Raw genomic sequence first — 25007 nt, 5'->3', positions numbered from 1 at the left:
TTCGATACCCTTTGTTGTATCCATTCTTATGCTGCTGATTATTCTAATATAAATATATAAATAAGAATTGATTAAATTGCTTAAACAGAATGTGTAATGTTCGAGTAAGATGTCAGAATTCAAAGCTTATTATTTCTGGCCCTCTGTTCCTCTCTAGAGACCGGGTTGCAGAGAATGGGAAGACTGCAGAGTCCTGTGGCTCTGATCAGAGGAATTACCCATTTCGATTCAATATTCAGATTCCTCGGGACCCCACCCTCAACTCTCATGGCCTCACACTCTCCCCCCAAGCCCCCATCCTGGTACAAGAGGTCACCCCAGGTACAAAAGAGTTATAAAATGTTAACCTATTAATGAGGAAAAAAGCTTAGTAAAACTACAAAGAAAGATCTGTAATTTTAACTTTACATAGAGAAAATGACTAGGTTAATGACGAAACTTAAAATCTGGATTGTCTGAAGTACAAACCTTGTTGTTCTCATGCCTCCCAGTGGTGACAGCCAGTGGCACAAGGCATTCTGTTTCGGGGTTGTCCGTCCATCCTTATGTACTTCTGTACGTCCAATACACGATAGCTCAAGACCACCTTGAGGGAATTGTTTCAAATTAAGTATAAATGTTGACTTTGACTCCCGAATGAACTGATTCGATTTTGGTTGTGAAAGCTCAAATTCCCTCAAAACTTTTCTTTTACTTTCTGAAGACGTTATCTTAAGTACGCCTCAAGAGAATCCGGTCAAATTTGGATAAAATGTTCACTTAGACTCTTGCATTAACAAATTTGATTTGGGTGGTCAAAGGTCAAGATCATGGTGGCCTCACAAAACCTGGCGTCTTGAACATGATATCTTCAGTCTGCCTTTGGGGAATTTCTTGTCACTTGTACGCAGATATGATCTGATTCGATTTGAGTCAGAGGTAAAGGTTACAGGGACTTCAAAAGAGTCTGGAAAAAATAGGTAGACTAAAGACTGCATCTATATAATCAGATGTGTAACCCTCTTCTACACCAACCCAAAACACAGCCCTCACCCTAGATATCTCTGGAGTAGAGGAAAAAAATATTTTTCAGTGTAAGGGAGTTTGGTTTCATAGCTGACACCGCATGTTCAGTTTAGCTTTGTCGCCATTGTACCTCTCCATTGGCATCGACTCCTTTTTCCACAGAGAGGCCATTCTACTGTTTCTCTTGGCATTGTCTGCAGTGTTTTGGTCTGCTTTATCAGTATCTCCTTCCCAAAACACACAGCTGCTACTGTGTACCTGAGTACCTAAGAGAGCAGCCTTGCACCAGCCTGTCCATCCAAGTGAAAGGAGAGTAGCCCTCCAAAACACATGTTGTTCTCTCAATAGCCACCAGAGGAATAAATGAAGCCTAAGTGTACTGTACTTCTGTGGCAGGAAGTACCGATTGAAATGGCTCGTGGGCCTGGCAAGGAAGCCCCAGGAGACTATACTACAGTAACAAGAGCTTTTTAAATCAGGATTTCCCCCTGATAAAATTAACTGATCCAGAGTTATGAATGTTTTTATAACTTTAATCATCCATTCATATATTATCTACATCTTTTATTATTTGAGGGGGGACATAGAGCCTCTCACTAACTCTCCAAAAACCGAATAATTCACCCTCACATTGAATATACAGCTCTCAAAGCTCTCACTCAATAAAGGATTAATTTCCTCTTAAAGCTGATGCCAACCTGTTTGCCATGTTCAGTGAATAATTAATACATAATAAGTGCTGACCTTGTGTTGAACCAAATGTCTGTCTCTGTCTCTGTCTTGTCTTGCAATGTATTTACATAACTCCTCTTGTCATGGTAGAAAACTAGAGCGCAACCGAATGGAATTTTTGGGGTCGATGCTGATTTATCAGGGAGTAGTATCAGCAAATTTATTTTTAAACTTGAATGACACTCAGTAGAGAGCATACCTCTGCCAGGGCTCAACAGTCCCCTCATTGCGCCACATTTAAATTTACTAGATCTGGATTTTTAGGGTAATCGGAAAAAAAAAGTCATATAAATATCAGATTTGCCACGTCAGATCTGAGGGGTGTTTTTTCCTTATCCTTTTAACTAACTTATATACATACGTAAACAAGAATATAACCCCCATGGCGAAGGTACAAATTTGGCAATGATTCCTAATATGTCATTCTCAATGACATCCTGAAGACAAATTCTTTTAATTTAGTCTTGATATTTTATAATGCTAACATAAACTTTAATATGGCGACGCCTGCGAGCTAGTTCTGGCAGACAATTCGAGCTGCGCTGCGCCAATCATATTACATACATCATGTGACATACATCATGTGACATACCTCAATCTCCACAAACATCTATAATACACACCCACCTTATCAGGTGGTCTATTTAACCAGAGACATTTCCCATCAACCCCTCTTGCTCGCACTGCTGCTGCAGTATTGTTACCAGTTGCTTCAAACCCTCCACCACCCCAGCATCCACCTGTAGGATCCAACGGGGGGTTACAAGTATTTGCTCATCACTCCCATCATTCCTGTGTAATCATATGGGGGAGTGATTAAGTTGGAGCCTAGACGCCAAACACTAAATCTGTTGTAATAAATATATTACATGATCGAACGTGAGTTGTCTGACTGAATTATGAATAACCAAAAGAAGAAAAAGAAATAACAAATCCAACCAAATATTTAGAACTTCAATTAAGAAAATAATTTTTTTTTGAAAATATAAATGTACAACACATTTCTAAAATTAAGCTGAATGCATAAAGGAAAGGTTCCAGAACCTGTTTCTGTTTAATCATTAACATCTGCTCAGTCTTGTTCGGTTTCCATATTAATACTTAATAACCGAACACATTTCAATGGATAATAGGTCCCCTCTAGAGAGTAGGATTTAAAAATAAGGAAACATTGAAGGAGATATTTATATTTGTATTATCTAGGGCTAGGTCGATGTGGAAGTTTTTTCACATCAGTCAATATCGATATATATCGCAAAAAAAATCAAATCTTCGTCGACAACAATGAAGTTAAAGGTCTAGTGTGTAAGATTTAGGTGAAAGGGATGTATTTCCAGAATTGTTAGATAAAATAATCTGTTTTTAATAGTGTTTCGTCTAAACTGTAGAAATTATTGTTTTCTTTACCCTAGAATGGGCTTTTTTGTATAAAAATGTTTTATATTTATACGAGCGCTCCACTCTATGGAGGCCATCATGTTTTTTTTACAGAAGCCCAGACTGGAAAAACTAAACACCTTTTGAGTTTTTATGACAGCTGAAGGCTACCACAGGTTCTCTTTCATGTTTTGAAGGGCAGGGTGAGGTGAGGGTTATTCAGCTGCAACACGAAACTTCACCACCATATGTAGAAATTCTGTCTGAAGGAGTGTGTGTGTGTTTGTGTGAGTGTTTTCAAAATCTGGTCCTATATTCTAAAATAGGTGTCGGATCATGATTCTGGTCACTTTACCTCCTATTGCTGATGTGTGCGTCAAATCAAACAAACACAAAGTAAACGTCAGTCAAACAAGTGTCCTAATAATTTGTGAAAAGTGAGTGCGGGTCAGAGGGGGAGTGAGGAGGAAGCAGACTCCAACAGGAGAACGTACCTTTATTTAGTGTCTGTCCTGATCCTGGAGCAGCGGTGTTAAACCTAACCTGACGTATCCGTAACTCAATTTCAGCCACATCATTGGTTCGGCCTGGCACTATTCTCATTACCATTGGCTGTTCGTGTTGTCTGTTAAAACATGGATGGGATGAGTTTTATCAACGTTATATTGAACTGTCTTAAATTTCTATCGAGGTAAAGTTATATCGCGGTAAATACCGTTATCACTTTATCACCAAGCCTTAATATGATCTGTATCTTTTTATTAATGTTCTAATTACTGCCCCAATTTTCAATTGTCTGGATACACAAGCCACTTCTTGCTCAGCTGCAGAGCCATGAGGACCTCAATTGGTCCGGGGATAGCTAACCTTGCTTTCGCCTGTGTGGCCAAAGCCTGCTATGTCTGCCTCTGCACACTCTCTCACACACACACACACACACTCTCTCTCTCTCACTCTCACTCTCACACACACACACACACACACACACACACACACACACACACACACACACACACACACACACACACACACACACACACACAAAGTGGCTCCAGTGACCTTCCTGTGCCTTGATTTTTCTCCTCTCTGTCTCTGGCACATGCTTCAATATTTTGATATGAATCCTTTACTCCAAAGCATTTTTTAGATTGTCACCTGTGTTATCGTTCCATGTTAAAAAACATCTGACTAAACACATTTAGCAGTGTGGTGCACTTTACCCCAGAGTCACACACACAGGTTAGGTAAACACCCCATTGTCATCGCTAACACACAACCACTCGTGACACACACGTGTGCAATCCTGTTACTTTATTACTCTAGTACTTTAGAGCATCGTGTTTATGTTATGTTGCGGTCAAAGAATATGTGAATTGTTTACATGTATCAATAACCAACGTTTTCTCAATGTTTGCCTTCCACCATACTTTCCCATCCTAAACCCTACACAAGTATTTGTCTCAGAATGGGGATGGTAAGTGTATGACCCAAAATCTCTCCACCCGGGAAAATCTCATCCATCAATGGATGCAGCGTTTGATGATATAGGATATATTGGATCAATTCTAACTGGTTGTAGTCAAGGCTTGATTCAGCAGGAAAAAGGATGCTTTGCAAGGGAGAGAATTACCTCTGATCTCGATGAAGTCCTGTGACCTGACCCGGCCCACAGGCATAATGCTGAGGCAGAATGAATGATTTCTTATTTTGAAATCATATAATGCAGTTTTTTATTATTTTTGCTTAGTGCAGTGTAACGATGCTGATTTCTGCATTAGCTCGCTTTGTGTGTCATCTGATGACTGTGTTTGATTTTGCAAAGGTGAGTGTAGCTTGAATTTTGGGGTTTTTGTTTACTGTTCTGAGAAAAGGAGAGAATGTTTAGGTCTGTAGGGTTCTTAGAACAACAACAACAATGCACCAGGGCTGGATCAAAGCCGGTCACCAGAATAAAGCTACTGCTGAGTCTAGTAAATTGTGTTGTTCTAAATTGTGACATGTCTCATTTAGATATCTCAATATTATGCCAGTCATGGGTTGAAGATACCTCTCAGCCTTTTTAGATCCAAGCAATGAAGTTGTCAATGAATCTAAAGAGACAATAGACACAAACACAGATAATTACAATTTACCATTGATAAAGAATAAAAAAAATAGAAAAAATACAGAATTGTCCATGACATTTCCTAATCTTGCAATATATTTAGCTAAAAAATGTTAAAGGAGAAAAGTAAGGGGAGACTGTGGACTGCTAATTTACCTATATTTCTGATCTTCCTGCAGTGGCACAGTGATGTTTGTAGAGTTGTAAAAAAAAAGAAGGGCTACTGCTTCTAATCCACCCCTGTTGCAATATTAATGCAGAACGATTGAACACCCCCAGGCTTGACAACACAAGGACATTTTTGTGTGCGCAGGTGGTCCTGCAGATGGCCGGCTCATCCCTGGTGACCAGCTAGTGAAGATCAATAACGTCGCTGTGGATGACCTGACCCCAGAGCAAACTGCTGAGATAATCAGGTCGACACTGACAGCTGCATTCACAAACAAACATGCACATGCATCATTATTGTTACACGCACCACACAAAACAGTTTGAAATAAGTTATGCACATCATGTCTAACAACAGCACCCTCCCTTTCTTGTATTTCAGGGAGTGTCAAGATATGTTGACAATGACGGTACTCAGAACAATGCTGGTGAGACTGCTGTGTTAAACTTACCAGACATAGAGACACACACCTAGCAAAAATGTACATCAACACACAAAGCTACACTGGAAGAGTCTTTGATAATTGTATAATGACTGCCAGCAGAACTTTAGATGAACTTTACTTTAGTTTCCTGTTTCCTCTTTTCCTTATGTTGTAGAAAAACAAACATTAGCCTCTGTAGTGTATCTACACTCAAGAACATACAATCAATACTGTACACACAGTCAATATACACACTGGATTCTAATTCCCTGTTGTCACTACATCACTGATCAGCTTGGGGTCAAGTGTCATTGGTAACAAGAATCTTGTCACCAAGGTACCACCACTACATCACTGTCAACAGTAACAACATGTTAAATGGTAAATGGCTTTGTATTTATATAGCGCTTTTCTAGTCTTGATGACCACTCAAAGCGCTTTACAGTACAGTTTTACATTCACCCATTCACACACCCATTCATACAGTGCATCTATTCGCAGCACTTAGTTATTCTATGGGGGGCCATTCGGGGTTCAGCATCTTGCCCAAGGATACTTCGGCATGCAGATGGGTCAGACTGGGGATCAAACTGCCGACCCTTCAGGTTGGAGGACAACCACTCGTGTTACACCCCATCCCCACTCACTTTCACACACTTTCACACACACTTTCACACTTTCACACACACACACACACACACACACACACACACAAGAGCTGTCCATCTGAGTGTGTGTGTGTGTGTGTGTGTGCATGTGTGCTGCCTCTATCAGTGAAGTTGACTTATGTATTTGCACTAAGGTGAAGTAGATTGGTAATCAAACTGCTGCCCGTCAGTGTTTCTCATCAGGAGCTCTGCTGATGGAGGCACCATCACCATCTGATTCATAGCCCACAGCTCCTCCAAGAAATCATTACTGAGTTGAACGGATTTATTAGCATTGCCCAGAAAATATTTATTGTTGTGATGGCAATACAACATCAGACGACTTTTGAAACTAGGCATGCCTAATTGAAGATTTGTTTTCATCTTGATCACAAGGTGATTTAAGAGCAGCAGTCTGACAGCTTCTAGTGCCTTCGATACACCAACAATTAAGGCATCAGTTTGATGCAAGTAGCTTTACTTGGAAATCTCCCATTATTTACCCCAAAATTTAAACAGCCTTGACTTATACAGATAGACCTTAACCTTAACATCCCGCACCAAGATAAAATATGCGATATCAGCATTGTGGTTTTTGTTTGATATACTGTATAACAATATATTTGGGTACATTTCTGTATGTATTGTTTATTTCCCTCATATGTACCACTTCAGTGTACTTCACTGAAAATAAACCCCACATATCCAAAATCAATGACAATTAATTATATAAAAAATACTATGTGTAACCCCTCTTTGCCTTATGAGGTTACAGGTATATTTGGGTTTCAGTTTCAATTCGCAGTTGGACCAGTTACCAGGATTCTAGGTTAACGCTCATGGAGCCCAGGATGGAACATCAACATTGACCACACTCACACAAAATATAGTTTCAAAACTGTATTGTTAACAACAATTTTCAACATGGAAAATAATAAAATGCGCGCAAAATAAAATAGAAATATAAAGAAATGTCTTTATGGTCTTCTCTTCCTTGATATGAGCTCAGTTTATATCGTTGGGGCCCTTTGATCTTTGTGTTTCCTACCACACCGCAGGTTTGGGAGGTGGTTCAGTTGACTCTGTTCCTTAGTTCCGGCTCGCCATCTGGTTATCTCCAGTGGATGTCTGGAAGCCGCCTGGTGGCTATCCAGTGCTGGTCTCCTATCTATTGTCGACTACCGGTGTCGCTGATGTCCCCTCGACATCGAGCGTCACCAATTCAAATCCTTCACAAAAACCTGACCTGTAGAACAGGCCACATTCATGCATCTCAGTAAATTACAACAGGCCATTGTTTCTCAGTTAAAATAAATAATAACATAAATATGACCTATATATTAATTTAAATCAATTAACAAAAATATATCATTCACATAGGTCTCACTTTACCGGTGAATGAAATTACAACAGGCCATTGTTTCCCAGTTAAAATAAATAATAACATAAATATGACCTATATATTAATTTAAATCAATTAACAAAAATATATTATTCACATAGGTCTCACTTTACCAGTGAATGAAATAAAAAACTCAAATAACTCAAAATAGCCTTTTAGCATCAATTGTCCGAATTAAATAATGAAACAAGGTGTTATCCCCCTTTTTCTCTCCTTCCATACAATGCACACAATAGCTTAACATTTAGAATTACCCCACGTTGTTAGCAGTTAACTCGTGCGTTAGCTCAAGTTCAATGCTCATGCGCCTTGGTCGCTACACTAGCGGCTAACGCACAAGGTTGAGTCAGCTCGCGGTGTTTTTTAACTACTTCTAGATATTTTCCAATCAGAGCGTTCCTCGTGCAACCGAACGGTGCGTTCTCTCCTCTCCCACTAACTATCACACAGAGTTTTGCGTACCTGCAACGCCGCTGCACCGTGACGTCATGACGCACGTCTCTCTGCTCTGTCCGACGCAGTTAACCCCATAAATGCCAGCTATCGCTCTCTCACACATTCATACAAAGTAATAGCGGACTTTTACTCTTTCTTCTTTTAACTTTTTCACAGCTTATGAAGCCTGGGCTACATATGACAAGTTGATTGATTTAATTTGTGTTTGTTACAGGGCCCAAAGTCTTCATTCATCACACCGGAGAAGAGGGCCAAGCTCAGATCCAACCCTGTAAAAGTTCACTTTGCGGAGGAGGTGGAAGTAAATGGGCACTGTCAGGTGAGTTGGAGAATATGTTTTGCTGGTGTTGTTTACCTTGATGCTATAACCCAGGCTCAACACTATTTGTCTTATAGGGCTTAACAACATGTGACATCTTCTGACATTCAGTAAAAAAACGTAAAAACCTCAGAGTGGGCGACATGTGAGGAATCCCTCTACCAGGACGGACAGATGTGCAATAGATACCACGTGTAGCTTAGCACGGCACCAAAAATAACAATATTTAAAACATTAATGAGAAAACATAGATAGAGAGGTGTATTCAAGCAACCTATTTGTAATCATAATCCATGATCAGCTGCTAACACGATCCACCACCACATTGCTGGCATGTGCCAGCAACCGCGATAAGGCAGAAACTGGGAAGAAGTCAAGTCAGTAACATGCATTGATGGGACATTAATGTGATGAGGAGAGAGAAGAAGAAAGAAATGATCCATGTGTCAAGTGTCAGAGGGTTCACAAAAAGAAATCACTGCATTTTTGCACCGCAATACATCCATCATACCTTTTCTTGACAGTTCACATATACATTGGTAATTTCTTAAACTTTCCGTGTGTAGAATTTAGTGGTGAAGTTTCATGTTGCAGCTGAATACCCCTCACCTGACACTCCCCTTCCAAACATGAAGGAGAACCTGTGGTAGCCTTCAGCTGTGATAAAAACTTGAAAAGTGTTTAGTTTGTCAAGTTTGCGCTACTGTAAAAAATGAGGACCAGCTCCCAATGTAAATATTAAATATTTGAATATAAAGGGCCCATTCTAGGGTAAAGAAAATATTTTTTCTTACAATTTAGATGAACCACACAAGTGAAAACAGGATTATTTAATATTCAATTTCCGCCAATAGATCCCTTTCACCTAAATCTTACACACTGAACCTTTAATTAGGGCTTGGTTCAATTTGATTTTTGCTCGAATATTGATTTCCGGATATTTCATTGTACAATACCAATTTTGCCTGGATATGAAACTAGATAGATAATTCAACTTGTAAACTGAACAAGGAAACTTCCATCAGACCAGGATTGAAAGATCGCTTTGATGATGACCACACTGCTGATGCTGCATGTGCTGTTGCTATATGGCTGACAAACACATAGATATATATATATATATAAAGGCTAGATGTCTCGTCCGCGTTGCCGGCCAACGGAGTCGAACGTCCACACATGGCGGACATCTTGCCAGAGGTTGCTCGCCCACCCATAACATTGTGTTGGTAGTGGAAAATATACTTTTTAATAAACTTACTCAATTTCCAACCGATTTTTAAACGGTTTGGTTTGTTATAAACGTCAGAGATGTAGTTATGATACTGCATAGTTATGATTATGTTTTGTTCTAAAAAATAGTATTATGTTCTAAAAATAGGTACAAGATTTCCCTTTACAAATATACATCAAGAAATGCTGCATGTTGAAATCCCCACCCTTTACAGAGATGTATACTTATGAATAATTATAATTATGACCATGGGTTTTCATCTGAAAATAACATGAAACAAAACAGATAGGTGCAATAAATACACACATGCACAAGGTATTTATGTCAAATCAATATATAGGCTACTAAAACTCAACATACAGAATGGCAACATGAGATATATGTATACTTTTATTATAGGAATATTACTAATATAATATGATAATTACAATTATTACATGTTTAGTTTAAACAAGTAATAATTCAAATTATTGTATTATATTAGTAATATTCCTATTATAAAAGTGACATTTATTTGCAGTAAAAAAAGGTGTAAGATTTCCATTTACAAATATACATAAAGAAATGCTGCATGTTGAAAATCCCCACCCTTTAGAGACAACTAGACTACTGTGGAGGTATAGACATGGAGGACAAAAAACAAAAAAAGAACCCAAAAAAGTTAAATCAATAAAAATCTATAATACTTATTAACCTCTTAAGAGTCGGGTGAGATTCGCCTAAAACGCTGATATGATATGATAATGATGATTCTTAGGTGAGTCTTTCTCCAGAAGAGCCTGCATGTTGTTCTTGGCCCTATTTTCTCTCCTCAAGGCATTACTCTTCTCCCGCTGCAGTTTCCTCACTCTCGCTGAGGCTTCTTCAAGTTTGGCCTTTATAGCCTTAGGGGAAGCAGGCAATGCATATAAGTGGTCAGTGGCCTGCCGCTTGCGCTCCAATCTCCTCTCTCCAGTGGCTCCCTGTTGTTTTGGCAAAATATACAAATATATAAATTATAGTAATATGGAAACTAATAACTTACTTTGTCAACAATTCAATCTTCACTTTTCAATTCTGTGAGCCTGAATACATTTTTTGGGTTCTCAAATTCTCCAACAGAAAACACAACAGCATACTTTTAGGAAATTTTTATAGGCTCCTCCACTTATAAGGCATAAATATGTTTTGTGAATCTGGACAAAAATGTAAAGGTTGTCTACCCCTGGGTGAAGTTTCAATGTTCACGTATGTTTATTCATTCCAGTGTATGAGTGACAGAGAAAGTGAGATAGCCAGTGGTTTCAAACTTTTAACACTGAGTACCACCTCAAATAATATTGGGCTCTTAGACTACTAACACCATCATAGACTTTTCTGGGTAACACCAAGATAAAGGATTTAATATAACAAGCCATATGATGCTCTCATTAGTTTGTGACATTCCACAGGCAAATACTCACAACATCAGGCATCAAGTCCATTGGCAGGTTGTCATCCGCCCTTCTAGAAGTGGTTGTGGTTGTTGTTGCTACCGACTAAAATAAACAGTAAAGAAGTTTTGAACGTCCAAAATGTGCTGTAATAAACGACACATTATATAGCTTGCAGTAACAAAAAACTAAAATGTGACATTTAATCACATATTTATATTGATACATCAATCTTATACACCTTAAATTATTGTTGGTCAATGTTACACATACCCTTTGAAGATGAGCTGGAAAGTTGAAAATGGTTGACACAACACCATCTTTAAGCCGGACAGTCTGCCCCGTCCTGTCAAAGTCCTCCCTCCTGAAGTGCTCACTGCAGAGCAGTGTACTGTCAGAGGAAGCAAAACGGTCCCTTCTTAGGGCAACCTCCCACATCCTCCTCCTCTCTCCGTTTTTGGGAAACCTTAAAAAAGTGAGAAATGTACCCAGATATATACATTTTTGTCAACATTTTCAATCCGTATTTCCATTTACATTAAGGGTAAAGACACAAATACACACCTAAATTATCATATTTTTGGGGTAATTGTATGTATATGTATGTATGTATGCATGCATGTATGTACATTAAGAATAAGATAACCACACTAAAAACAATAAAAAGGTGTCCAAAAGAAACATTCAGTGATTGTGTAAACAAACATATTCTAAAAAGCCTTGTGTCAACAAAAATCTAGCAATACTATTATCTCATAGCCCCGCTGTTCCTGTACATACTTCCACTGAGTAACTAATGATTAATCCTAAAAATAAATCATAATATTGTAATATCCTACAGGTGAAAGGTGATCCCACGGGTTCTCATTTCGAGACAACGGCTATTGGAGCATCCATAGGCTGCACAAAAGGCTGGCATCTTCACTGGCAATAAAGTGAGAAATCATAATGTAAGATGTTTTTAACAAACCAACCCGATCGAAAATCATGTGAAACTTCAGTTAAATCACGTACAACTTAAGTAATATTGAAAAGAAAGAACAATTCTGCCTCTCCCATAAATGTAAAATTACTCGGTACTAGCCTAGCCTAGCCTAACCGTGATACACAACTAAGCTGCACGATGAAGTCATTTTTCGAAGAGAAAAGCTGCGATTCCAACATGTTCAAGGATCCAGAATTCTAACCACGTTAATAACGTTTGTAAGAAACCAAACCATTTGTAAATCCGTCAAGATTTCAGCGAGATACGAATATTTGCGTTTGTGCAGATCACTGACCCTACCTCAGGTACAACAACAGATCCTTCCAGAAAGCTTCCCTCTGGCAAGATGGCGTTCTAGACTCCGCCGGAAGACATCTAGCCTTTATATATATCTATGGACAAACAAACAACACACAGAAGAATTGCCATCTATTTCCTGTTTCCAATTTTCTGTTTCTGACTCTTGAAGTCCAGCTCATGGTGCCATTCTACATTAACCCAGCTGAGGACAGAAGGCTCCCTGCATTGCATCATTACATGTCACTTCTAGCAGAACAAAATAAACCTTAGGATGCAGTTGTCTCCAGATGGAGAAGAATGATCCCAAACTGAGAGCTGGTTCCACAGGAGAGAAGCCTGGCAGCTGTAGGCTCTTCCTCTGATTCTACTCTGGCTGGCTGTAGGAACCACAAGAGTATTTTTACAGGGAGCCAATGTAGATAAGCTAAGACAGGTGTAATATGATCTCTTATTCTAGTTCCTGTCAGCACATGTGATGCAGGATTTTGGACCAGCTGCAGGCTTTTCACAGACTTACTGGGAGATCCTGATCATAAAGAATAAGAGTAATCCAGTTTGGAGGAAAAAAATGCATGGACGAGCTGCTCAGTATCCTTCTGAGACAGGATGTCCCTAATTTTCATAATATTGCGCAGGTTTAAATAGGCTGTTTAGAAAGAGATGGACAGCTTGATATGGGTCTATAATTAGCTGAAACATTTGGGTCAAGAGTAGGCTTTGGTACGTAGCCTGTTTGAATCAGATCAGAATTGATATAATATGGAACTGTTAATTCTTGGTAAAACACTGGCTGGGAAAACAATTGCTTTTGATGAAGAGAGGAATGAAGTGAGTTCGGACAGATCTATAGAAGTGAAATATATTGTGTTGTGTAGGTTAATCATATACATTTTTTGTTATTCCTTTAATCATCTTTTTACATATCTTGGTTGTCTTAGATTCTAAGACAAACAAGTTAGTCATTGTCTGAGTTAGTTAGTTTTAGTCAAGTTAGTGGTTTGTGAGAGGTTCTAAGACTTAGAACCTCTCACAAACCACCAACTTAAGCTTTCTTAGATTTTGATAGAATCGGAATGTCTAACAGACAGTGCTTGAAATGACATTCATTATTTTTAGTGTGTAGCTTTTCACTTAGGTGAGGAGTGATGTTTATGCAGTTTTCTCTGAGTTCCGATCCTGCCAGCGGATGTGAAATGAGCTGGATGAGGAAAACCACAGAGCCTGGAGTGCCCATTACTAATCACAGGGAAAACACTGATCGATATCTGCCTCATCCTCCAGTCCTTATGTCTGTGATTACAAGGCAGTAAACCTCAGATTAGGGAGAGAGAGAGAGGCTGAGGGAGACAGAGAAAAAAGAGGGGGTGAGCTGTGTCACCATCGTTAAAAAGAAGACAAAAGAATGGAAATGGAAGATGGAAGATGGGAGTTGTCTAAAAGTGACACTGTCAATACATAAAAGCACTCTCTAATAACTGAAGGGAACAGGAATGAGGCAGGGAAAGATGAGTCACCACAGAGAACAAACGCAGCAGACAGAAACAGGCCAGAGGATATGGTGCAGTGAAATGCCCATTGAGAAGAGCTGAAAATTAGACAACGCTCATGTTACTTACTACAAGTACAGTATGTTATAATCTGTAGATTGTGCATCTAATATTTACCTCCAAGGTAACCAAAGAGGTTTGTTTTGCCCCTCTCCAGGTTTATGTGTTTGTTTGTCAGCAGGATTATAATGAAGATAGAATTATCATTAACATATATAAATCCATTTATTGTCATCTGTCTCTGTAAATCTGTTACCCATAATCCTCTTGAACCAACAGGTTTAGGATGCACATATTTTTATCTGACACCTTTTTTTAAACCCTGACCCTGACCTGGACCCATGTCTGGTTTGCAGGGTAATTCGCTGCTCTTCCTGCCTAATGTTCTGAAGGTTTATCTGGAGAACGGGCAGACCAAGGCCTTTAAATTTGAACCCAGCACCACGGTCAAGGTATTGTACAATATTCAGTCTGCCATACAGACATCCATTCATACCTTACAATTATCATAGACTGACAGATACCTGAACATTTTCCTTTCTGGGGTTCCATGTGAGATACATAATGTGCTTATGAGGTGTGGAAGAACAATTTTAAAACTTTATTCAACCTAGGTCAAAAACTATAGGCACTATTGTCAAATCTATATTAAATTAAAACTATACAATAAAGACATAACATTATAAAAACATATTATATTGTAAAATAGTATTCAAATTCCATCCACTGCTCAGCAAATGTTTCATGATGTAATAAAACATTGTCTTTGAGGTTGTGATCTTCTGTGTGCATCAGGACATTGTGATGACACTGAAGGAAAAGCTTTCTCTGAGCCGTATTGAACTCTTCTCCCTGGTGCTGGAGCAGCAGCACAGCATCAGTAAACTACTCCTGCTACACGACGAGGAGAGAATTCAGCAGGTACACAAATGCACACACAAACACACACACACACACTAGTAACAATTATTTTACATGTTTCATCAAATATAATCTGTGACAGTATTTAGCTGCATTGAAATATACAGGATATTTGAGGAAAAGCGTGCATGTGTGTGTGTCCAGGTGGTCCAGAAGAAAGAGGCCCATGACTACAGGTGTCTCTTTCGCATTTGTTTCCTGCCCAAAAACTTCCAGACTCTGTTGCAGGAGGATCCCACAGCCTTCGAATACCTCTACCTGCAGGTAGACAGATGAAACTAGTTTGGCACTGTCAGACCAATTCAAATTTTTAAATGTTTCTGAAACCTTATTGTTCATTTCTTATTTCCATCATTGGTCGCATAGCAACCAATCAGAGCAATGAAATGTTTAACATAGCACAGTGTGATGGAAAAACGTTGACGGTGTACTGCAGATATACCTACAACAATTCAATTTCAACCATTCAGACATCAACACTTTCAGCCCTTTCATAGTATGGCTGCTCTCTTTTTTCTCTCTCAAACTCAGCAAAATGTTCAGCTTTTCGTACATTTTTAGGCTTTCGTGATCAACACCTGCTGCCTACTTCAACCAATTTCAGCTTTATTTTGCCATTTTGTTTCTGTGGAAGGCATCTACATATATAACATATAATGTTTGTTTGTATTACATCAGGTTTTTGTCTTATACTGAGGTTGTATTCTATTTATTCAATGAACTGTATGTTGATATTTTAATCTGTGGCTCATGTTATTTGTTTATAATAAATGGTCGAGATATGGTCAAGGCTTTTATGTGGTCACATTAGAACAATTATAAGATGGAAATAAGTCAATAGACTATATTTATTTTGGAAAATAATGTATGTTCTTTGTCATAAATGCCACTACCTGGAACTAATATATTATTACACCTTATAACTAAGGGGTACTTAAACGTAACGAAGCGAAATAAAACTGGGCTTTAGGTTACACCCTGCAAACCCTATAGTTACTCTCTAAGTAAATGTAAGAAGGGGAATCTACCACCGTATATACTGTATATCTAACTCTATAACTACAAAGAACAATATAAGAACAGTGGTTGAGATTTTATTTGCATCAAAACATGAAAAAACTCCCTAAATGTACCACTGATGTGATGTCAGAAGAGTTTAGTAACCATATGCCTTATCATCCATACAGAGCTTTAAAAGGTTAAGACTGCACTTAACTGGAGCTGTATGATCCTCATCTGGTACCTTGGAAGCTGCAGATGGTGGGGTTCTGCAGGAGGAATGGAACAGCTATGTAGCCACAAATAACGCTGCTGGTTTAATTTTCATAATTAAGTGGATCTTTAATCTGGCTTCAATTCACAACCTCGTGTCTGCATCACCAGTTTCTCTTGTATTCAGAATGTTGGTATGCATGTGCATGGAAGTGGCTCACTCCAACAGTTAAAAATTGGGCCTTTGGTCAGTAGAACTGTTACATAAATGGCATTTGGTATTATATGCAGTGGGTGTGGAATTGCAATGCTTCCAGTAGAGGGTACAGTGCCTCTTACAAGCTGCTTGTTGAGGGATATAAAAAAAGAAAAAGGTGACATTATCATTAAAAAACAGTTTGATGTTATGACTATAAACTTAAACTTTTAGAAATGGTTATTAGGGCTCAAGCACCAGCGGTTCCAGGGCTGGGACATTCTAGTGAATGCAATATCTCAGGAATGCCATGAGGGAATCCGCACATTTGGCACAAACTTGGACTCAGGGATTAATTGATTTGATTTTGATAGCCGAATGTCACGATCCAGGTGGCCTCACAAAGTGTGATGATGGTTTTTGTGGAATGTGGAATCTTAATTGTCTCTAAATGGACTTTAGAAATGGTCTAAGTCACGATGACCTTATAAGAGTCTGAAAAAATAATTGCACTGGTAGATGAAGAAAACCATCCGCATCCCGAGTGGTTAATTTAACTCTTTTTTTTTTATTGACAGATTTAGTCATTTTGAATTCCCTGTGCCATATACACACACACACATACATACAAGTTTAATGAAATCACAAAAAGTGTTATTCCCGTCTAATTGTGCTTATATACACACTTCACAAGTGAAGAACTGTAAATACACTACGATGTATGAAAGAAACATTTGATTTCAGTTGATTCAAAAACATGGATAGAAGAATATCCTCAAAGTATAGTGTTTACATTTTGTATTTACTTGTACTGTTTTTGTCACTTCTTTTTTGTATTAGGGAGTGAATGATGTGCTGCAGGAGCGCTTTGCTGTAGAGATGAGGTGTAACACTGCCTTGCGACTCGCTGCCCTGCACATCCAGGAGAGGTTGGCGAGCTGTGGACAGTCATCAAAGACCAACCTGAAAATCATCACGTGAGACATAAACATATATTTACAGCCATTCATTTAAACTACAGGGAACCTAGGGTATTCCTCTTGTCAAGATCCCAGGACAAAGTGGGGTTCCATGCTGGTATAACTGTGTTGACGGGACATTAAATGAAGTCAAAGCACAGACAGTGTTTTAGGACATTTATAAAGTAATATAAGACAATGGTCATATTTATAACATTCATCCAATAAGACACTTCTAGCTCTGGTAATATTTAAGTGCCCATAATATATATAATTCTCATGTTTTTCCCTTTCCTTTAGTTTTTCTTATAAAAGGTCTGCTAAAGGTGCCAAAGGTAGTGCTCCACTCCCCCATAACACACTGCCCATGAAACGTCATGTTTGCATTCCTGGCTTCTTCCCTCAAAGTAGCTATGTCACCAAAACAGACGAAAAATGCTGTTTCCACAGCATTTTTCACAGGTGACCAGGAAGTCGCTGAGTAAGAGGTGTGATATATTTAAGGGGCTGAAGCAATGGGTGACAGTTTGAATTTCTGGTACAGTGCCCCTTCCTAACCATTCTAGCTTTGACTGTTAATGCTCCTCCTCGAGCTACTTCAGAGTTATTCTACAATAAGCTGTCACTTTTTATTGTTTGTTGGTTGGACATTTTGTTCAGAGCTTTATACAGACAGTCTATGGTGCAGAGTAAAGTTAGAGAACTCTGTGTTTATTCTACCTAGTATGGGGGTCTGGGTGAATTCTCTCAGTCCAATAAAACACATGTGGAGTCTCAGGGTTAAACAGCATTGAAGCCAAATCCAATACAATTCACGTAAATTGATTTTTCAATAGAAAAAAAACATGAAATGCCTCCACACTGCCCGTGTGGTGTCATCCAAGTGTCCAGAAGCCCTGACATTCAAATTCGACTAGAAAGGATGTCGTTTACACTATTGTTTCTTTTGTTATTTTACATTTGAAAACTTGATTACCAGTTAATTCAATTTTATTGGATGGTTGCAATGCTGTTTACCCCTGAAGCTCCATAAAGTATTTTGTGGACTCGGACACTTCACCCACCCCTCCATCGGCATAGTGGTGAGTAGATTATGAGTGAAGTTGAATTTTTTGGTGAACTATCCCTTTAAGGATATGGCATCCACTAAATAACCTAACTGCATAAAATATATAGTTGCAAAAGGCAATTCCTCTCTGTCTTAACAAATCAAATACTTCCTTTTCCTGTGAGGAATACTGTAGGCTGCATGCTGTATATAGTCCCAACAAATACAGGTAGAATTCCAACGTTTAACTTACAATTTACTCTACATTACTTCCTTTACTTTGCACATATCCTTACATCACACTAGGCGAAAAGCAGAATTAGTGTCATGGGAAATCTTATGGAAGTTACCTGATCCCCTGAAGTTATTGTCTATTCACAGCACGTTAGCACCGAGTTCTTCCGCGACATTAACTTAAGGGAAGCGGAGTATACGTACCTCGGAGATGGGGTCTGGAGAACAAAGGGGGAGAGCAGCGGGGGGAAGGTGTTATCTAATTAGCATATGACTCAGGGCGAAGCCGCTGCTGAGCCTCTCTCTATTCGACATTGGAGGAAACCAACCCGGATAGTCACTCACGATTGGCTGGTAGAAGTGTTGCCATTGGTCACCCTGGATCATTGCAGCAGACAGGTGGGGTAAACCCCTCCCACACAATATTAATAATAAAAATGTATATATATATATAATAAATTATTATTTATTAGTAAGCCTTTACCAAAAGCAATGCAGTTAATTAAGACTATACATTCATTCATATGATGCTTGATGTTATATTTGAACATATTGTACAGGGAAGAAAAAACATGAACGAGGTATATGTTGAGTCAAAGCTTTATTTACATACAGCACAAATATTGTACAAACACAACTGGCCTAGCCAGTGAAAAGCTACTCAGGTGAAGCTTGAAATGTCTCTTTGCAGCCTCTGGGTCATATGTTCTTTGTGGGACTCTGTCCGAATCTGCCCCAGTGTGTGGACGTCTGTGGTGTGTAGCTGTGAGATCCAGTGTAGCCTCTAGTCTTATTTGAAGTGTGGCACACAGGTCGGTGAGCTCCTGGCTGTGGAAGGCTGGATCCATTTCATCTGTCCCGCTTCAATCAGCTGTAAACACAATCAGTACAATTAGCACAGTTCAATGACAACATACACCTACACATGTATCTGAAAAATGATTTAATGAATCTAACCTTACCCTCTTTCTTCTCTGCCGACTCCTGAACTCCTCAATGCTGATGCAAGGTCTGTATGGATGAACTGGAAGCTCCGTCATACTGGCTCATAGTGGGTTTTAGTAAGTCATAGTACAGGCAGCTGGAAAACATGAGTTTATTAGTAATAAACGGAAAAAGCCTTGCTGCATCACCGTTGGAAGATCCACAGCAAAATTCCTAAAACAATCCTGAACAGATACTTACGTACAATGGCGTCGTTTTTCCGCACTGCAAATGCGGACTTTCAGCGAGTCTCAGCGTAATGTGCAGTGAGTCATTGTGTACAGGAATCAGGCTGTGAAAACACAACGATGAAAAAGATTAGATAAAGTAAAGCTGGCGGATGTATTTTAAACAGCACAGCACATCTTTATTCATACCCTCGCTCCGCCGGCCATCATCAGAGCTGTGAAGAGGAAACTTTCTACAAAAAAAAAAAAAAAACGAGAAAAGTCACGTTTTTGAAAAAACTTACCGAGAACAAACTGTTCGATTTAATTAGTTCATACCTATTTAAACATGCACTAGCTCCGCTAAAGCACTCAATGCTTTATTCTACTTTTAGCAACTGTCGCGCTAATCCCACAGTGGTTCACACGTGTTTCAAATCTGAGAGTTAGCTTAGCAGTTAGCAATGGCTTCGCTCTCTAGCTGGTTCTCACCTTAATTCAGGGAAAGTGCGCCTGTCTTCTCCGCCTCGACTCCTCCACACCGGGCACGCGGCTTTGCTTTCCCACGCACTCATCGTCTCCTCCAGGGAACCAGTGTCGTGTCGACTTCAGCAAGTTATTTATACCGAAAACAGAGTCACTCGTACGGAAAACACACTTTACATGATCCTCTCATGTCTGCGGCAGACAGACTCTGCATTCACGAGGCTGTGATTGGACAATCCCATCAGGTGATCACGCAAACGAATGACGTCACTTCTTCAGAGTTTCACAACTGTCCTTTTCATCTTAAAGCAGCGGTTAAAACAGTTTTTAAATTTAAATTTGTTATGGGATGAGTATGTGACTGAGGACCCGTTTATTCTATCTGGTTTTAAGTTATTGTACTTACCTGATTCGTGCTGTTCTGTGTTTCTACCCTCATAGTTGAATGCACATCCACTGTTCATTTAACCAGCACAATTGAAAAAGTGTCTGTAATCATGCCACTCTGTACAGTGGTTGAAATTTAGGATTGTGTTTTGGATAATAAAAAAATGCTGAAATAATGTGCATTGTTTCAATTTTTTTTTCATAGCATTGATTTTGCTCGTGGTACACAATGTAATTAATTATAGCACACTTACTTACTTAAGATCAATTTACAATTTCAGGTTTTATATTTATTTTAAGCCTGGTGTACTTACTCCAGATAGTTTAGAAAAAGGTGTTATCTGCTCCGTGGGAAACTATCCTGATTTGCGTTTGTAAAGCACAGAGCATTGGCATTTGCATGTGAAAGCAAATGCCTAGGCTTAGGAGAAGTGGGGTCACCTCCCAACATTTTCAGGCTTGTAAAACGGCAAGACACTGGTAACAGAAATTTCTCCAAGAATTTCCTGCGACATTAACTGCCACAAATTCTTCTTTTCATGCAGTGTCAGGTCCAGCTCTCTCACTGTCTTTTAGACTCATACCTGTATTTTTTTGTTCCAGGAAGACGTGGGGCATTGAGAACTTTGTGTCATCCACATTGTTGAGGAACATGCGAGAGAAGGATCTTAGGAAGGCCATCGGCTACCACATGAAGAAGAGCCAATCGCAGCACGATACCAAGCAGAAGGGCGTGGCAGTCGATCACGCACGGATAAACTACCTGGAGGAGCTGGCAGAGCTCAAGTCATTTGGAGGCAAATCCTTCAGTGCCACCATGATGGTAGGTTTTGGGACTATTATTTGAACATGTGTATTCATTCTGTTGTGATTTGGTTGATTGAGTTCCCAATAATTTCTCCTCCTCCTTCCCTCTGTTAAACAACCCCTCTCCCACCCTGAAGCTCCAGGACAGGGAGTCGATGGTGACCCTGCTGGTGGGGGCGCGGTATGGGGTTAGCCAGGTGGTCAACCACAAGCTTAGCATCCTGTCTACCCTTACAGAGTTCACCTGTATCACACGTATTGAGCTGCTGCCTGAATCAGACAAGGTCAGCCTGGTCAAAATATACCTGCAGGACATCAAGGTAAGAGCAGGAGTACACACACTCCACACGACAAAACACTATACACTTTTACATTTAAGTAACTTAACCAGACACTGCTGCAAAGATGGGTCATATAAGGTTGAGCACCAATTAGCATTATTCATTCACCCTTGTGCAGTGTATGTATTTGTATCTGTTGGTATTTTTACATATCATTAAGTGTAATGTTGCTTTTGTGATGCGCCTACAGTTTGGAAACTATAGCAGGAAAACTTTGCCTCGTTGATGTCTGAATGTTAATCAATCAAACCTGCCGGATGTCTGTAATAGCTTTAGAAAATCGCTAATTATTTTTCACCTTAAAATGACCTACTCTTGTAGTTGTTTTAAGTTACATTAAATTGTTTTCATGGGCTGCAAATTTCATTTTGTGTACATGATGTGGAGATATCAGGTAGAATTGCTTTTTCATCAGTATTACATCAGAAAAACTGTATGTTCATTGTCTTACCACTGCCAACATCATCTATCTATTTTTTCTTTTTCCGTATCTCATCTCATCTCATGTCATCTTGTCTCCTCTCTCTTACACAAAGCCCATCACATTGCTGTTGGAGTCAGTGGCAGCCAAAGAAATGTCCTGCCTAATAGCAGGGTACTGTCGAGTTTTTGTTGACCCAAGCCTCAACATCTTTCCCTGGATAGATGACCCCAGGAAGCACAGAGTGTCTGCTGAGGAAGGTACAAGGAAAACACCTTTACACTGAAATATACAGTTATAAATGAATGCCTACCTCTCGGGTTGGGCAGATGGACAATACCATCATCCGTTGCAGATGGTGACAGTCATCATTATGTTGAGACCACCCCAAAATTAATCTTGTGACATGATATCAATGAAAGTTACCTTTGGAGAATGACAGTGACATTAATGCCACACAACCGCAAAAGCTACAAAACAACTGCAAAGGCTACAACAAAAAAAACATTAAATGAAAAAAACAACAACAATAGAACTGAGCGAATTTTTACCATGAAATGAGCTAAGTTACTTCATGCAACCAGTGAGCTGTTTTTTGTAAAAAAACAGACAAGTCGGTCACAGCTTAAAATGAGATAATTGCCATTTTGAGGTGTTACCGTACAGCTGCTTGGAGCATCCAAAAGGGAGGACGGCTCAATTGACCCAACCATCCAAGAATTGACTGCAGCAGGTCTCTCTGCTCATTTCATTCTCAACATCTTTTGTGTTGCTTTTGCATTTGTGTTGTGGCTTGAGCATTTTTTACTGTTCATGGACTTGTGTGAGACATCTTGGTCACCGTATGACACGGTGTAAAAGTTAGTAAACTCTCCCTTCCATACCAGCGTCCAATTGATTTTTCAGTAGACACATTGTCATTTGCCAATTTTGCAGACATTGCCAAACACTATGTCATCCTTAAAGTTGGTTTCTAATCCAGATGTTTGTCTTCTTTTTCAATCATTTTCGTAGGTTACGTCTCCCGCTGTGGCAGCAACTCCGATGACTCCTCAGACCTGGACATGGAACCACTAGTCAGCCTGGTGTCTTTCAACGAGAGGCCATGCCCCCGTGTCAGATCCTCCTCTGATCCAGATGGAAGAAAAAGAAAAGACAAAAGGAGATACAAAGATAGGGAAAAGGGAGTTAAATCTTGGGAAGATAAAAAACTAAAACCAAATGAAGAAAAAGATGATGACACAGAAAAGGAAATGTCTCTGCAAAATACGAATAAAGAGGCTAAGATTGAAAACACTGAACACATAGAGGAGACCGAAGGAGTGTGGGATGTTGGACAAATACAGATTGAAGTAGCAGACAATGACTCACAGGAACAACAGGAAAAAGTCGGGGAAGAGGGGAAGGTTGGGGTTGGAGAAGAGGTGCAACTAGTAGAGGAGCAGCCATCCGAACCCTCTGATTCTTGTCAAACTGACTCTCGTGTCCTAAACAGCCCCTCCAGCGATTCCCTTGATGCTTTGGAGGAAGATGATTTACTGTTGTGTTCCTCTTCCTCCAGCTTTCTAAATGATCCCTCACAAACTTATTCACACAGCAACTCTCCCCTTCAGCTGAATCCTTATTTTCATAGACATGTCCAGCCTCACCTCCTCGCCCCACCACCAGCTCACTCCCACCCCCTCATCAACTTCACAAGTCAGGACAGGGGAGGAGGACGCTGCAGGAGGTCCGGCGATGGAGCTGATCCTCAACTCATCGCACCTATCTCCACCTCTCAGAACCTTCACCACGCCCAAAAATGTTCAAGTAACCCCTGCTCTGATGAGAGGTCCCTGTGCTTCGCTGAGCTCTCTCGCCTCGTGGACTTCTTGCCGAGCCCTCCTGAGGCCAGTGAGGATGATGAAGATGAAGAAGAGGATTTGAGGAGGAGGAGGGATATGTTAAAAGAAATGGACCATCCAGTGAGAAGAGCAGGGGAAGGAGGATGTGTAAGTGGGGAGGGTGGTTGTAAAGAATATCCGTTGTCCCTTTCCCCATCCTCTGACTCCTCCCACATGGACTTTGTGTTTAACTTCGACAAGAGCGACGCTCGCTGCTACTACAAACTCTGCTCCAGCATCACCCCAGACAGCGCCCGTAGCCTACCCCGCACCCTGTATCATAATGAGGGCGAGGTCTGCGAAGAAGTGGAGGGAGATGTGGATATGGCTCGAGAGCTGGAGCCAATCCCCATTCTCCAACCACCTCCAGGCTTTGGAGACAGCAGCTCTGACGAAGAGTTTTTTGACGCAAGAGATCGCTTCACCTCGCCTGAAGACCCAGCTTCAGGGGCCCTGCCAAAAGGTGATTGAGTGTTCATTGCTGTTTGAGATTCTTATTCAAATGTTCATAAACATTTACTGTCGTACTGTCATTGTCCTGAAGGTGATAAAAGTACAGGCTATAAAATCTGCTTTTGCTACCATCTAGTGGCTAAAGTGTCTACTTCTCAATAGTGATACAACATTGTATTTTAGACTAAAGTAGCATCATTGCCAGGAAAGCAGCAGACGTCACAGTGGTGCTGGATGTGGTCCAAATAACTATCAAGAATCGGTTTTTAGAGCTCAATGCTCTCCTGCCAGATTTACTACAACACTTCATCGATTACCCACTGCCCCGTGTTAGGTGCACATACTCGAGTTTTGCAGGTACAAATTTACTCCACTATTGATGTAGTTACCAGGTACTT

The 25007-nt window shown here is 39.8% G+C and overlaps 1 protein-coding gene and 1 long non-coding RNA gene across 2 annotated transcripts in view; one reads left to right on the top strand and one right to left on the bottom strand.

Moving 5' to 3' along the window:
* Positions 1-25007, top strand: part of LOC128437502 (FERM and PDZ domain-containing protein 1) — a 30837-nt gene that overhangs the window by 822 nt on the left and 5008 nt on the right. Inside the window, exons 2-13 of the mRNA XM_053419687.1 lie at positions 158-321; positions 5532-5634; positions 5769-5814; positions 8531-8635; positions 14467-14562; positions 14906-15031; positions 15176-15295; positions 17280-17416; positions 21308-21527; positions 21649-21831; positions 22389-22533; positions 23288-24619. Coding sequence (XP_053275662.1) covers positions 158-321; positions 5532-5634; positions 5769-5814; positions 8531-8635; positions 14467-14562; positions 14906-15031; positions 15176-15295; positions 17280-17416; positions 21308-21527; positions 21649-21831; positions 22389-22533; positions 23288-24619 — 2777 coding nt within the window. The remainder of the gene's footprint in view (positions 1-157; positions 322-5531; positions 5635-5768; positions 5815-8530; positions 8636-14466; positions 14563-14905; positions 15032-15175; positions 15296-17279; positions 17417-21307; positions 21528-21648; positions 21832-22388; positions 22534-23287; positions 24620-25007) is intronic.
* Positions 19265-20540, bottom strand: LOC128437503 (uncharacterized). The gene is made up of 5 exons (XR_008338221.1): positions 20324-20540; positions 20042-20085; positions 19866-19956; positions 19643-19761; positions 19265-19551 (listed from the first exon to the last, which is right to left on the bottom strand). It is a non-coding gene; the product is annotated as an uncharacterized LOC128437503 (long non-coding RNA).

This window comes from Pleuronectes platessa, chromosome 3 (assembly GCF_947347685.1).
Source record: "Pleuronectes platessa chromosome 3, fPlePla1.1, whole genome shotgun sequence".
Taxonomy (NCBI): Eukaryota; Metazoa; Chordata; class Actinopteri; order Pleuronectiformes; family Pleuronectidae; genus Pleuronectes; species Pleuronectes platessa.
The sequence above is the reverse complement of the archived record's forward strand: the minus strand, read 5'-3'. Positions and strand labels throughout refer to the sequence as shown.